Genomic DNA, 16,317 nt, shown 5'->3' with positions numbered 1-16,317 from the left:
GGAGGCACAGAAAGGTCTGTCTGGACTCCTAATGTAGTAGTGGAATGAATTACAGCAGCATAAGTCCGAGATGGAATTGGGAATAGTAATTTCCGAGCCTCTGGATAAGTAATGTTATAAACTGTCTTGAGACGTTGTACTTCTTTCTCTTCTACCCATTTAGGGCAAGAAGTAGAATAGAAAGGATGTAGACAAGTACAATTATTACAATGCAGTTTTAGTTGGCATTCAAAAGCATCGTCTTTACCAGCACAACGGGCACATGTCAAGGAACCACGGCAAGATGTTTTCGAGTGACCAAATAATTGAAAATGAAAAATCTAACAGGGTTAGAAATATAAGGCACAACCCCAAAAGTGTGGTAAGAGGACATGATGTTGTAAATGTTAATATTAGAACATTTGTCGGCTCCATAATCCAGTCTCTATGAGTAAAAATTCAGTGCATGGTTGTAACACCTTAGCTGGTGAAACCTGCCAGGATCTCTGACTCTGGAATGGTCTTTAAATCTCTCTCCACTATAACTCCTCTGGAAGAATTCAAAGTAGAATGAGGAGTAAGCTCAATGGGTATATCCCCAATGGCCTTTGATTTCAAGAGGAGTTTGGAATGTTGTGATGAAGCTGTTTCCACTAAAATGTCTCAAGACCGTAATTTTTTTAACAATTTAGGAGAGCCAGCAAGCCCTTCTGAACCCTTCTGAATAAAAAAAAAGGAAAGAATATTTTGGTGCCCACTGACCCCACCCACCATGAAACCCTACAAGGGGATTCACTACAGGGATGCAGGATTTCGTGAACACTATACCTAAATACTACAATCAGACATAATGTCCACTACACCAACTGATGACATCCTATGCTGGCACTCAGTTGACCCTGGCCCAAATAAACTAGCTAATCTTAGGGGGGCAACCCCAAGACCAACCTTGAATTCAAGACCAAAGTGGTGTGTTGGAGTTGGACCCCTCAACCACCAAGATCCTCTCCTCCCCTTCACAGGTCATCACGCAAAGCAAACATGCAGGTGGATGGTTTAGATCCAAGAGGAAGTAAACTGAAAGTTCAGAACATTGAAGAGCTTAAAAAAAACAATTTCACTGATAAACCACTTTATTATTTCACACAAAATGTTGAAAACAAAACAAATTACAAACCATCAGCAACAATAACTATGATTACTGAATACCTTATATGCCTTCAACATGAAAAAGAAATTTCGTGATTCTACAATAACACTGACAATTTCTTCTCTCTGGGCTTACTTACAATAATAACACTGATTATTTCCTCTATCTAGTCTTACTTAAAATAATAATACCAATTATTTCCTCTCTGTGAGCTTATAATAATAACACTATTTCCTCGATCTAGTATTACTTAGAATAATAACACTAATTATTTCCTCTATATAGTCTAGGCACTGATTATTTCCTCTCTCTGAGCTTACAATAATAACACTGATTATTTCCTCTCTCAAGTCTTACTTACAATAATAATACTGATTATTTCCTCTTTCTGAGCTTACAATAATAACACTAATTATTTCCTCTCTCTAGTTTACTTACAATAATAACACTGATTATTTTCTCTCTCTCGTCTTACTTACAATAATAACACTGATTATTTTCTCTCTCTAATCTTACTTACAATAATAACACTGATTATTTCCTCGTTCTAGTATTACTTAGTATAATAACACTAATTATTTCCTCTATATAGTCTAGGCTTCCACTAGCCATTAGCCACATCGCCATTGGTGAAAAGAAACAGCCTGTGGTTAAAAAATCTAGTGTTGGTTTCGCCACAGTGGCGAAAGATAATAATTTTTCGGACTAGGATGGTTTTCCTTTATTTATTCTCCTCAAGTTTCGGTCTTAACGGCTTTCTTGGTTTTTATAGCCATCCACGCCATTAATGATGAAAATGACCAGAGGCGCCTCCCAGTGAGTTGAAGAAACAAGAAACGTCTTTAAAAACTACTACTGACTGTAATCTATATTTTCTTTATATATGTATTTTTATGATTTTGGGGATATGACAACTAACAAATTAAATTTTAAAAAAAATTAGTACTCAGCTGTGCTAATGATTTCTTTTATTTTCATTTCTTATGCTACAGGTTTGATTCTGCCCGTGGTACACAAACAGTAATCACAGTAATCAAAGAAAACCTGACTTTCACCAAACCAACATATGGTCTATATTAAAGTGGAAATCCCAAGTTTCGTTTGACATGTGTTTGAATTGAGATCATGACAACTCCTAGATCAGATAAAAAGACGTCTAAACAGTTAGATATATCACGTTTTTTTCAAAAGAAGGTCAAAGCAACAACATCAACTGATGGTGGGAAATCCACTTCCAAAAGAAAAGACAGCTCTGAAGAAACTGAAGCTTGCAGCAGTGATCAGACTGTCAGTGTGAAAAAAATATATACCCGCAATTTTCACAGAGTTGTTAAAGACACTTGGTTTTCACAGTTTCCTTGGCTGGAACATGTTTTCCAACAAAATTCATTTCATTGCAAATTATGCAGGGACAACAACAAGACAAATATTTATGCTACCACTGGGAAAACTGCTACTAAGCCTAAAAAAGATGACTTGGTGAAGCATGCACAGTCAGAAGATCATCACAGTGCAGTAGCATCACAAGTTTTGAAGAAGGACATGTCAACTGCTGCTGTGAATGTGTATGTGGGGTGTAAAGGTGGCATTCAGGCACAGATGGCCACATTACTTGTACAAGCAAAGGAAGCCATACTAACTGTGAAGTTTCATTCCCTCCTTTTACTACAAGTATTCAATGTAAGAATATTCTTCATTCTAGTATTAAAAAGATACTTTCTGTTTTCTACAGTATTTCCTTAAAACAAAAGGCAATTTGACAATTTTCTAAAAGTGAAACATTTTGAAAATATCTATCTAAAATTAAATAGCTAGCCAACTCTTCCAAATATCTTTATTTATTACTTTAATTGGTGGTCCAAGCACTAGTCAACTGTATTACATCTGTGATAAGCTGCCTGCAGGTCGTAGCAATGGAACATGGTACTCCAGGCTGAACCTTGCTACATGGTCTAGTCCAGCAAATGTCATGTTACAGCTTTGTCATGATGACACATTTTTTGGCTGATGCTGTTGGCATTCTTGGACTTTTGTCAAGATCTCTACAGAAAGCTGATTTATCTTAAGATCAGGCTAAAACAATTATTGATGGGTCAATTCTGTTAATTCAGTTACTGGTACACATCCCTGGTTCTTACACACACACTGCACTGAAGGAACTCCCACAAGCTCCTGATGCCAGTGGTTACACTTCTTACGGAGGCCATGACATCAAAGATATTGATAAACAACGTGAAAAGTACAGATCAGCTGCTGAGTCATTTGTTGAAGAGATGGTCACAAGACTACAAATAGCATTCCCAGACACTAACATCATGTCATTGTTTTAAATATTTAGCCCATGTCACAGCAGAGCAGTATCTGATGAGGATGATCTGAAAAAATTCATCCAGCACTTCTTTCGTCAATGAGGATGAGGCACTGACTGAATGGCTGCTACTAAGGAACATAATGGAACAGGATGCTCACAAAAACAGAAACATGAAGAGCTTCTACGAGGATTACATCCACCAGACCCGTAAAACTTTTCCAAATCTGTCTCAACTTGCTGCAATTGGATTAATAATTCCAGTTACATCTGTTGACTGTGAGCGGGGAATCAGCAGATACAATAGCATCAAAACAGATGCCAGGAGCAGCCTGTCTGTGGCCAAGACAGAAATGTTACTGAACTTATTCATAGTGTCCAAACCTTAAGATAATTTTACCTTTGACTCTGCATTCAGATACCGGGTCACTCACAAAGACAGACGTGAGTACCATTATCTGTTGAAGAAATGTGCTTCAGAACCTCAGGTATCAACTTCAACCACATCTTCTGTTAAGAATGATTTGGCTGAAGAGCTGCCATTGGATTTATCTACTTACTAGTCATGCTACTGTATTCTAGTTTTAAGTCATTTTTTTGTTTCTGTGTTATTCTGAGAAATGTATTTCTTTATTTTCCTCTTTATCATGTTTATTTTGTTATTTTGTTTGTTTTGTGCAGGGAAGATTGCTGGAGAATAAAAAAATGGTACAAAACTTACTGTCTTTGTAGATTTTCACATAATTACAACTATTTTTTTACTGGATGGAATTGATACATATTAAAAGTTACGCACCACACAGTTTTTGGCAACCTAAAATTGTGGCTAAACAACTGTCACTGTGGCTAAAAGAAAATTACTTTGTTTAGCCACAGTGGCTAAGACAATTATTTTTCTAGTGGAAGCCCAGCTAGTATTACTTAGAATAATAACACTGATTATTTCCTCTCTTTCTAGTCTTGCTTACAATAATAGCACTCATTATTAATAACAGATAGGAGCATTTCAGTCTATTAAATTAATAATTTTATTTAGATTAAAAACTGGAATAATCAAAAACCATAAATCAGAGTTAACAACATTTCACTAGTGTTCACTTGGCATCATTCAGTTTTTGCAAAAACTGGTGAAACATCATTTTGATAATTAAGTTATTCCAGTTAGTAACCAATAAATTTTTTTAAAATAATACTCATTATTTCCTGAAGGTTTATTAGAAGGAATAAAACTGATGAATAATGATTTATTCTAGGCTGTTTAAGCAAAGGAATGCTGATGAAACATTAACTTTTGAAACTTCCTAGAATAATAAAACTGTTAATTTCCAGAAAACAATGACAGTAATTGAACTTTAAATTTACTCTAATCCTAACAGTAACCAGTGTACTTATTAACAACAATGAATGTAAGCTAATTATTACAATAATTACTATTAAAAGCATGGAACACAACAAATAAAAATATAGAAGATAAAACATATGAAGACATTTTTAAGTGCTGTGGAAAAACAAATTTGTATAAATTGAGTGTTTCAGTTAGTTATTAATCACAAAACTCTACAATACTCTATACTCTATCCATCACTGGTACGAAAACCTAAAGTTTAACATTATAAGACCTCAAACTTTCTGGTGAGCCACAAGAGAGCTACCTGGTTGTAACAAAACTCTAAAGTTGAATTAATACTAGTAAGGTTAAGATGTTAATACTGTTCCAATGTTCAACAAGATATTACGCAACAATTGTAAAGGTACTAATTATGTAGACAGCATTCGTGACGGAAGTTTGAAACAGTAGCCTATTCTCACTGTAAAATGTGACTTATTAATACATCATTTTATTTGTACATTTCTCTCTCTCTCACCATAAAAATATGGATGATATATACAGGGTGTTCGGAAAGTCATTGTGCAGTTTTGTAATCATATTTTATTATATTTCAGATTTTGATCCCAATATGGTTTTAACAACTGAAGAACGTGTATGGCTCGTCAAACACATATTCCGAGAAGGTGGTAGATACACAGATGTGGTGCAATAGCAATTAGCTGAAAAATTCTCAGATACACCTGTTCCACATCACAATGGAGTTCGTAACATTGTCGATAAGTTTCAGGAAACAGGATCAGTGGATGATGCCAAACGCTGTGGAAGGCCAGCAAAGCTATTGGAGGAGAAACTGTTGGATATTTCTGACAGTGTGATGCAGAGTCCATCAAAATCATCACGAAAGTTAGCTCAGCAGCATATTGGTCTTGGAACTGCTCATAAGGCCATCAGAAAGAAATTAAAGCTCTTCCCATACAAAATAATGGTGGTACATGAACTGGAAGCAACTAATAATGAAAAACGAATACGCTATTGCAGATGGTTTAACCGATTTATCAAAAAGAATACAGCTAATGTGTTGGATGTGACCTTTTTCACCAACAAAGCATGGTTCCATCTCTTAGGTTACGTTAATTCACAAAATTCAAGATTGTGGTCATCCGATAATCCTCACAGTTTGCACGAAACACCCCTAGATGATTTCAAGGTTGGTGTGTGGGTTCAAATTTCCAGATGTCGAATTGTTGGCCTTCTTTTCTTTATGAACACAATAAACAGTGAGCGCTATTGTTCGGAGATTCTTTACATCTTCATCGGTCATATGACAAGTGATGAAATCAATTACTCATGGTTTCAACAGGATGATGCTACTGCCCACACATCTCACAGATCTATGCAGTAATTAAAGGAATGTTTTGGAGACTGCATTATTTCCAAAGATGTGTGGACCCCACGCTCACCAGATCTTAATCCACCAGACTATAAGGAGCAGCAGTGCAAAATCTGCATTGTATCAAGATTGTCCGCGCACGCTGGATCACTTGAAAGCAGCAATAACAGCATTCATTCAGTCTATTTCAAGCTAGCAACTGATAGCAGTATTTAGAAACAAAATCAGAAGTATCAAAACCTGTATTGATGCCAATGAGGGTCATTTTCAACATTGTTTATAATTGTCATTCATATTTACCTCCTGTATTCTATATTGAAACATGTTTGTTAATAAATATACAAGCGCACAGTGACTTTCTGAACACCCTGTATATACACCTCTATAAACTATACAAAACTAAAGTGCTGATGTGCACTTCTCAAATCTGTTACTTAATGAGAAGTGTATGATAATTTTAACATACCATACTTCTAGTTTTAAACCCAGAATTTATTTAGTTACATTAAAATGTCTATTTGTTTTATACGACTCTACCCAACCTAGCAATTTGTTTCAAACTCAACCGTAGTATTGCCAACAAACTCCATGAGGACTTCTTTTTTAACCATATTGTTTTATGATAATTCTAAATATCATACTGCTGCTGTTTATTGTTTAACCACTGTAATATTTATTTAAGTTTCTGAAAACCAAACTAGCTACTACACAGGTGAAATGAATTTAAGGGCACAGAGGGCAAAAAATATAAATATTTGATGAAGATTTAAGAGGAATATACAAGAGTTGCCACATGGTCACTCACCTGGTGGTACAACATAACACTTCAGTTAAACATCACCTTTAGAATAGACAGATAACTATATAACACACTAGTGTAATAACCCAGATAACTATATAACACACTAGTGTTATAACCCAAATAACTATAACACACTAATGTAATAACCAAAATAACTTTGTAACACACTAATGTAATGACAAAAATAACTATATAACACAAATAACAATATAACACACTAGTGTAATAACCCAGATGACTATATAACACTCTTTTGTAATAACCTGTGTGTTAAGAAGCCTGCTAAAATTATGTCAACTTATTTTATATATCATACACTGTATATCAAAGTAAATGGTTACTGGCTTACCCTTTGTGGTGTGTATATTGGGGCCACTGTGTCCAAGTCTGTCAATGGAAACTCAATACCCTTCTGTTTGAGATCATGATAAACCTGAACAACTCCTTGCATTTCTGGGTTCTTGAGAAAAGCATCTGCCCAGCTCTACAAAGAGAGTTGAAATATTTTAGCTAAAATCAAAACAAAATGAAATAGAAACTACATTAATAAGAGAAAGAAAGACATACATTGAGTAAATTAAATAGAAACTACATTGGGGACAAAAGAAAGGAAAGATATGTTAATACATAAGGGACAAAAGACAGGAAAGATATGTTATTACGTTAGGGACAAAAGAAAGGAAAGATATGTTAATACATAAGGGACAAAAAAGAAGAAAGATATGTTAATACGTTAGGGACAAAAGAGAGGAAAGATATGTTATTACGTTAGGGACAAAAGAGAGGAAAGATATGTTAATACATAAGGGACAAAAAAGAAGAAAGATATGTTAATACGTTAGGGACAAAAGAAAGGAAAGATATGTTAATACGTTAGGGACAAAAGAAAGGAAAGATATGTTAATACGTTAGGGACAAAAGAAAGGAAAGATATGTTAATACATTAGGGACAAAATAAAGGAAAGATATGTTAATACATTAGGGACAAAATAAAGGAAAGATATGTTAATACATAAGGGACAAAAAAGAAGAAAGATATGTTATTACGTTAGGGACAAAAGAAAGTAAATATATGTTGAGAAAAATGAAGTGAAAAGTATATTATGGAAATGAAATAAAAACCATGTTAAGAAAAGGAAATGAAACTTGTGTTAAAAAAATGCAATATCATGAAAAGAGTTTGGTTTTGTTTATACACAAAAAAAAAATAATTTACTTAATACACCAGAAAGTATGAATAAAAACCCTGAAATATTTAGAGAATGATATAAATATTCTGAAATTAGCTGAAAATTTTCACAAGTGGTGAATTGAGAGCAATATTTAAAAACATGGTCACATTGATAAAAAGTGTGTTGAAATACCAGTGAACACAGAACAACTGGCTTACTACAGTATATTAGATACAGAAAAACTGACTTACAACAGTACATTAAAATTAACAGTGAACACTGAACAACTGACTTACTACAGTACATTAATGTTAACAGTAAACACTGAACAACTGACTTACAACAGTACATTAAAGTTAACAGTAGACACTGAACAACTGACTTATTGAACCATGATAAGTTAGTGCTAGTTACAATAAAAATGCCCATATAATTTATTTTCTTTCTTTCTTAACTAATTATTTCCACCGCATGACCTCCTATCTTGTCAGCTGAATGTTCACTCACCTGTATTAGACTCAGTACCTTCTCTTGTACAACAGTGGGAGGATCATTTTTTGGTCCTATCAGCTTCACTAAGTCCATGATAAAGTCCTTTTGGGTAACGAGCAGGTGAAGTCGTTTCCCACAGTTTTTGACACAAGTCTCAAGAACCTAGGATATAATTTACTGTTGGCATTTTCCTTTATAATCTACCAGCTTACATGACAATATTTTGGTAATAACTGGTTGTTTCAATCAATAATTTTAAGAAACATATACTTTGGTACCTGATGGTTTACATTAACCTTCAAATTTAATGATGACAAGCTGTGTAAGACCAGAGGGAAGACAGCTAGTCATCATTACTCACCTCCAATTCTTAGGCTACTCTTTTACCAATGAATAGTGGGATTGACCGACACATTATAATGTCCCAAAGCTGAAAGGGTGATCATGTTTGGTGTGACGGGTAGGTAATGTTCTCTGAGTAAGGTATACAATGTTTATTTATTGACTTATTTTCAACAGTACTGATTATACTATTTAGTTCATCAACTGTCATTATTTTTTTATTTCATTTTATTTATTTATTATTTAACTTGTTTTATAAAGACTGCTTTGAACTGTCAGCTGATACATAAATTAACCTATATTGCCCAGATTAGCTGAACTTCATGATACATTAAGATAATGGCTGAAAATATTGTTAACAGTAAAATTAACAAACTGATAAAACAATACACTACAATCTTTATAAGCTGAACTGTAAGGAAAGTATATTTAACTACCTATTCTCATTACCAAGTTGATTTTCAGCTTTGCTCTGAGTACGTAACTTGCTCTGAAGTTCATATTGACAATTTTTAGGTTAAAAACAGAGGCCTCTGTAATTTTCATTTTTGTTTGTTTTTCATATGGACTTCAATTCACATCTGGGCAAATGTAACAACATAACTCACTACATTAAATACCAATAAAAGATTTTTTCTGTTTTGTCACAGACCATTTTGTTACAAAGCCATTTACTGGATATAGAGCAACATTATGCCATTTGTGAATCAAATATTTTAAAATAATATGATTTGTCAACACCCTAAAAAGAATTTAGAATAAAATCATCATTTTAAGCAAATAGATAGTCCCATTAACCAATTACAATGTCAGAAAAAAGACACAAAACTAAATTAAGTCGGTAACAAACACTGCCAGTACAGTTCATGATGTTATTTAGAGCATTTCTAAATGCCATGCCAGTACCTGAACAAATTACACATAAAGTGGATCATCAAATAAACCTACATGAGAAACAGACCATAACCAGGAAATAATAAGCCACCCATAACACTATATTAGTCAGTGAAACACTCACCGTTAATGTGTACATTACCACAGTATAATTTTTTCCAGCATTCTGTTGTAATCTTTTTCTAACAGCTTTGATTGCATCTTTAGGTCTAAAAGGAACACATGGAATACCTTTTATTATTAGATTTCAGCTCAATTCTCTAACCAATACAGAAAACTATGACAAGACACACTCACCTTTAGTAATGAAATACAAACAGATGTATTGATGGTATAGCTGAAAACAATACACTTATTCTTGATATAATGAAATATAAACATATTTATTGATGGTGTAATGAAATATAAACAAACTTACTGATGGCGTAAGGAAATACAAAACAAACTTATAGTTGATAAAAGGAAATACAAAGTTATTGTTGGTGTAATGAAATACAAACAAACTTACAGCTGATGTAATGAAATACAAGCTTATTGTTCAGTGGAACTTTAAACAAATTAGACATAGTAGGATTGGAAACTTTAGTGAACTAGAACTGTCTATTTGAAGAAAATGGGGGTTCTATGGCCTTCTTCAACCAGACTGGTATTGAATAAAAGACCTCATGAGCAGTAGCGTACAGCACACCAGGTGTGCTTTCAAGGTCATGTTTCATACTCCTTTCTGGAAAGCCATATGTAACCAGTAAAGAAAATTTATCAGATTTACTGTGATGTGAGTCACACAAACACTGACAACTTGCAGAAGTAAACTTATTTGGTCAAACATTCTTTTTTCAACTTGTTCAGTACCACTGTCTATAACGTGCACTTGATGTAAACGTGATACAAGTGAACATAACATCTTCCAATCACATCAACAGTATTAAGACACATGTAACTCACCCCTCATCTGTCTCATTGATGAGGTCACATATCTCCATGTTTAAAGCCCAACTCTCTGATGCTAAGGCAGCATCGGTGGCTTGCTCTAAAACAGAGAAAATATCTTGGCATTCACACAAAAGTATGGAAAAGAACTAAGTAAATTTTATTTATAGCATATAAATAACATCAGACCTCAATGTATTTTGTGTAAGTGTTATTAAAAACAGATCACTTGTAAAATAATTAAGCTTTTTTTGTTTTTGTTGATATTAAAATATTTAGTACATATCTAAACAGTAATTGGTTTTAAACAGTAATCCCAGTGGTAAGAACACCATGGAAAACAAGCATAAAAACCTAACTATACATGGTTGTTTAACCCACAAAAGCCAAACAACCAAACATGAGTAAAAAAATCCTTTATCATCCACTAACTTGTTCCAAAAAAAAACCAAAAACTTCCAAGTTATCTATATATGTAAAAAAGTTCGTTTGGGTTAAGAAAATATTTTACGTAGAGGAGCGAACAACATTTCAACCTCCTTTGGTCATCATCAGGTTCACAAAGAAAGAAAGAGGAAACCGACCGGAAGCTGACCACATGTTAATTCTTTGTATTTCGTGTTTAACATGGCTTTTAGTAGTTTTTTCTGTAAATTTTGGATAATGTTTGTGTATTTATTAAAAATTTTTGATAATTTTACCTTTACAAAATTAGGGGTTAGTTGTTCTTTTCTACATTGTTGAATGAAATAGATTTACAGAAAAAACTACTAAAAGCCATGTTGAACACCAAATACAAAGAACTAACATGTGGTCAGCTTCCAGTCAGTTACCTCTTTCTTTCTTTGTGAACCTGACAATGACCAAAGAAGGTCGAAACGTTGTTCGCTCCTCTATGTAAAATATTTTATCAACCCAAACAAGCCATTTTTACATATATATTCCTCTACAAGTGGGTTTTCTTGACATCACTGATTATTATTCCAAGTTATCTGCACAATTCACTTCATGATGGACTAATCACACGTAACCAGAGCTGAACATAAAATATATGTAAGTACAAAGTCTCATTATGCACAAACTATACTTGTAAGCATAATATCAAGTATATTAGAAGAAATGAGAATTATTCGATAAGAAGCCAGAGAAACAATACTGGCTCTGTAACTATGAAAAACATCACAGAATGATAAAATGTACACAGTTAGCTCATGTACAATAGTACAGCTAAACATTTAGGTTCATAAAATTTGCAAGAATTCCTACAAATAACAAAACTATCAATCAATGAGTAAGATGTGTCTTGTTCCATTATTACTTTTTTAAACTATATTTTAAAATAAAAGGGTTAACATAGATAAACTAATCTCAAAAGACTAGAGAACCAACCAGGGAGAGGGATGCAACTTTAGATATACTAACTAGTAATGAAGATACTGTTGCAACAGCTGAAGTTATAGAAGAGAAGAGAGACATCTACACAGCCATATTTCACATTTTACTGCATGTGTAGGAAAAATGTAGGAAATGTTAGTTTCCAACAGACAGTAGTGAGGCACTTGAGTATTGTAGAGTGGTCACCTTTACTTTTCATTACAAAAGGGATTAGAAAACCCTGATAGTTACAGAATAGTTTGTCTCCTGTAAGAGGGAAAAAATTAGTGCCTGATAAAGAAAAACAACAACTATATAATTTAGTGAAATATTGTATTAAAAATTAAAGCTAACACAGACTGAACAAAAAATGTCTTATCTTACTAATCTGTTTTTTTCTGGGGGGGAAGTGATCTTACTCCTCTGGATGATGCAAGTGTGTGGAATTGGTGTACTTCAATTTGTAATGAACACAACACACAAGACATTAGCTAATAAAATAAACATCTGTAGGGGTTGAAGAAAGACTAGTTAATTGGACTGGGTGTCTGAATCAAGGAAAGGAAAAGGTTGCTATTATTAATGGAGTTTAACAGTTAAACTATGCCCATGTTACTAGTGCACCCCAATGGTATCTCTTATGTTTTTCCACACATTAATGATGCTGAGAATAGAATAATAGTAAATTAGTTAAGTTTACTGATAACATTCGGTTCTTGGGTGTTTATAGCTGTATTGTTATAAAATTTATTTGTATCAATTAGTAAGTCATAAAAATACTTATTAAATGACTCTGAATTACAGAAAATGCAAGGAAAGGAGCTATGTTTAATATAATTAACTGTGTGACTGAAGAAAAGGATCTTGACACAGTGGTGGATAAAAACAGTAACTGAAGAAATTCTGTGTTACTAGTAATAAAACCAACAGAATTTTACAAAATAGGAAAGAATTAACTGTATAGAAATTACTAGTTAAGCCTAACTTGAAATACCATGTGCAGTTCTAGTCTCTATATGTGAGAATATATACTGGCTCACCAGACAAGTTTCATAGGATGGCTACCAGGATGATTCTAAAGAAGTAACATTAAGGGTTCTTATTTCCTGTTAAGAAAATCAAGGCAAGAGGTGGTGCTACTGAAGTTTACAAGATCATCCATACGGTCACATTGATAAATGGCCTTGATATTTTGTAATATAATTGGATGATAATAGGTTAAAAGGGACAGTTTTAAAGTTTGGAAATGGCATGCTACATTCCTGTTTATACAATTTTTAATAATAACAGGATGGTTGACTTGTGGAATGAATTATCATCTGCACAATGAATTGAAGGTCTTTACATGAGTTTAAGCAGGAAATCAACAACTTTAAAATATGAAGGTTACCTTAAATTTCCACTTTTCTCAAGGTTCAGTGTAAAAGGGCAGCTTTAAAGGACCAAAATCCCTTCTTGTACCCTATGTGGTGTTAATTTGTTATAAATGATTGGAGGACTTTAATCACATGTTTAGGGCAAAAGGAACGCATGAAAATAATTTAAAAACCGATAAAGTGACTCCTAAAAAACTTATAGCTTAACAAATATACATTTACAGTCCATACATGAAGCAAAAATTTCTCATGCTGAGCAAATATTTTTTAAACTAAAAACTGCAGATCTATTACTAGCACTATTTAGCATACATATATCAGTATTACACAAATATGACTGTGGTATCGAACATTAATATCAAGTCTCTGAGACTAGTGTATTTCACATAATCTAGCATGACAATCTAACAATTAGTTAAATAACTCGGATACCGTTACTAGTAGACTGTACGTTTTTATTATAATATTGTAGCATTTCCCTGCCTCAGAGTTTAAATGTATCTCAGGAAGGATGGTATGAGTATTAAAACTTACTAATAAAGCAGAGAACAACGTTTCGACCTTCTTCAGTCATCTTCAGGTTAACAAAGTCAAAATGTTGTTTTCTGCTTTATTAGTAAGTGTTAATACCAATACCAGCTGTCCTGAGATACATTTTTACTTCAAATGGGTTTCTCTTCATCACAGAAGCCTCAAAGTTTAATTGACAGGTTATAATTATAATTTATACTAAATTTCTGAATGTCTATTACTGACAGTACTGTTAATGTGGCTAATCGTATTACTATGTGGCAATTTCAGTTAAAGTTTATAAACGTTACAATTACTAACCAATTTTCTGTCCCACAGGAGTGGCAAATGGATTTCCTCCAAACTGGGCTAAAATTGCTGCCATGTTGTTTACAGTCAGTCGTAAAAAAATTTTGTGGGACGAGTTAATTTCACACAATAATATTTTCAGCTTATTTTTATCAAACTTAAATTAAAAACTTTCATGCGTAAACGTCAAGTCATTTAATTCGTGGAAGTAAACAATCTATTCTCAACACCAGATAATGTTTAACAACATCTTCCAATCAGTCATGAAGTCGGAATGATTGACTTTTGCTGTCACCTAGTGACTAAAAAAACATTTTAGACACTTCTATCAACTACAGATTTTTTTTTCAAGAGAAGCTTGTTTTGTTTGTTTTTTGGAATTTCGCACAAAGCTACTCGAGGGCTATCTGTGCTAGCCGTCCCTAATTTAGCAGTGTAAGACTAGAGGGAAGGCAGCTAGTCATCACCACCCACCGCCAACTCTTGGGCTACTCTTTTACCATCGAATAGTGGGATTGACCGTCACATTATACGCCCCCACGGCTGGGAGGGCGAGCATGTTTAGCGCGCCTCGGGCGCGAACCCGCGACCCTCGGATTACGAGTCGCACGCCTTACGCGCTTGGCCATGCCAGGCCTCAAGAGAAGCAATTAAAGTGCCTAGATGTTAAAATCACCGTGTATATATTTTTATAACCTACAATTGCATATAGAAAAACTGATTTTTCACAGTACAATAGGACTATAGATTTACTAATATGATAAAGAGAAACAAATCAAAGATTTGTATTTGTTTGTCAAATATTTAAGTATTTTACAAAATATCATTTACTTCTTTCGGTTTTTACTTCACTAAAACAGATATATGTTGTTGCTTCTTGGTTTATCTTGGTTTACTCCTTTCAAAAGGCCCGCCATGACCAGGTAGATAAGGCACTAGACTCCTAATCCGAAGGGCGCTGGTTCGAACCCAAGTCGTCACACCAAAGATGCGCACCCTTTCAGTCGTGGGGGCGCTATAATGTTACGATCAATCCCACTATTCGTTGGTAAAAGAGTAGCCCAAGAAAAGGAGGTGGATAAATGATGACTAGCTGCCCTCCATTGTAAAATTAGGGACAGCTAGCGCAGATAGCCCTCGCGTAGTTTTGAGTGAAATTCAAAACAAACCAATCCTTTCAGAAAAAACTTTGATATTTGGTTTGGTTTTTGGAATTTCGCACAAAGCTACACGAGGGCTATCTGTGCTAGCCGTCCCTAATTTTGCAGTGTAAGACTAGAGGGAAGGCAGCTAGTCATCACCACCCACCGCCAACTCTTGGGCTATTCTTTTACCAACGAATAGTGGGATTGACCGTAACATTATAACGCCCTCACGGCTGGGAGGGCGAGCATGTTTGGCGCAACGCGGGCACGAACCCGCGACCCTCGAATTACGAGTCGCACGCCTTACGCGCTTGGCCATGCCAGGCCACTTTGATATTTGACAGAAAAAAATGTTATATCCCCTGTCTCATGTAATTATTATAAATTTAATCTTTATTTTTGTTCATTAAGTTTTTAAGAACACGATATTAAAGCTCTTTATAAACATTTTGACAAATTTACTTTGATATTTTATGTAGTTACTATTTCTTTATCGTCTGTATTCAACATGTTTTAAATCTTACACTTTTATTAATATTGAAACAACAACAACATTTGTTTCACTTATTCATTTGTATTTGTTTCGTTACTTTTCTACCAAACTTTGACTTACTTTATGCGGATATGGATGGTTTTCAATTTTTCTAATGGATATAAAATAAACTGAATATCACATTAAAATAAATAAAAAGCGTATTTACAGTGTTGAAGTTGGCAAAATGTATATACTGATTAAACAACTTTTAGGTAGCTGTGTTTGCTCATCGCATTTTGCACTAAAAAAATTATTTGGTATTTTCTACCTGAATAGCAC

At 34.0% G+C, this 16,317-nt stretch overlaps 1 protein-coding gene across 6 annotated transcripts in view; it reads right to left on the bottom strand.

The window, feature by feature from the left end:
• Positions 1-14,949, bottom strand: part of LOC143244476 (TOM1-like protein 2) — a 39,263-nt gene extending 24,314 nt beyond the window's left edge. For 2 of the 6 annotated variants that reach the window (XR_013025104.1, XM_076489209.1), the window contains exons 1-5: positions 14,371-14,946; positions 10,805-10,889; positions 9,984-10,068; positions 8,639-8,785; positions 7,309-7,443 (exon numbers count right to left, since the gene is read on the bottom strand). Coding sequence is in view for 5 of the 6 variants with exons in the window: in XM_076489209.1 (XP_076345324.1) it covers positions 7,309-7,443; positions 8,639-8,785; positions 9,984-10,068; positions 10,805-10,889; positions 14,371-14,434 (516 nt within the window). In the remaining variant the exon portion in view is untranslated. Of the gene's footprint in view, positions 1-7,308; positions 7,444-8,638; positions 8,786-9,983; positions 10,069-10,804; positions 10,890-14,370 lie in introns of all 6 variants that reach the window. The other 4 variants (XM_076489212.1, XM_076489210.1, XM_076489211.1 and 1 more) reach the window with 4 other exon arrangements.
• Between the last annotated feature and the right edge of the window lie 1,368 nt (positions 14,950-16,317).

This window comes from Tachypleus tridentatus, chromosome 2 (assembly GCF_004210375.1).
Source record: "Tachypleus tridentatus isolate NWPU-2018 chromosome 2, ASM421037v1, whole genome shotgun sequence".
NCBI lineage: Eukaryota > Metazoa > Arthropoda > Merostomata > Xiphosura > Limulidae > Tachypleus > Tachypleus tridentatus.
Note: the sequence above shows the minus strand (reverse complement) of the source record. Positions and strands in the feature narration are given on the sequence as shown.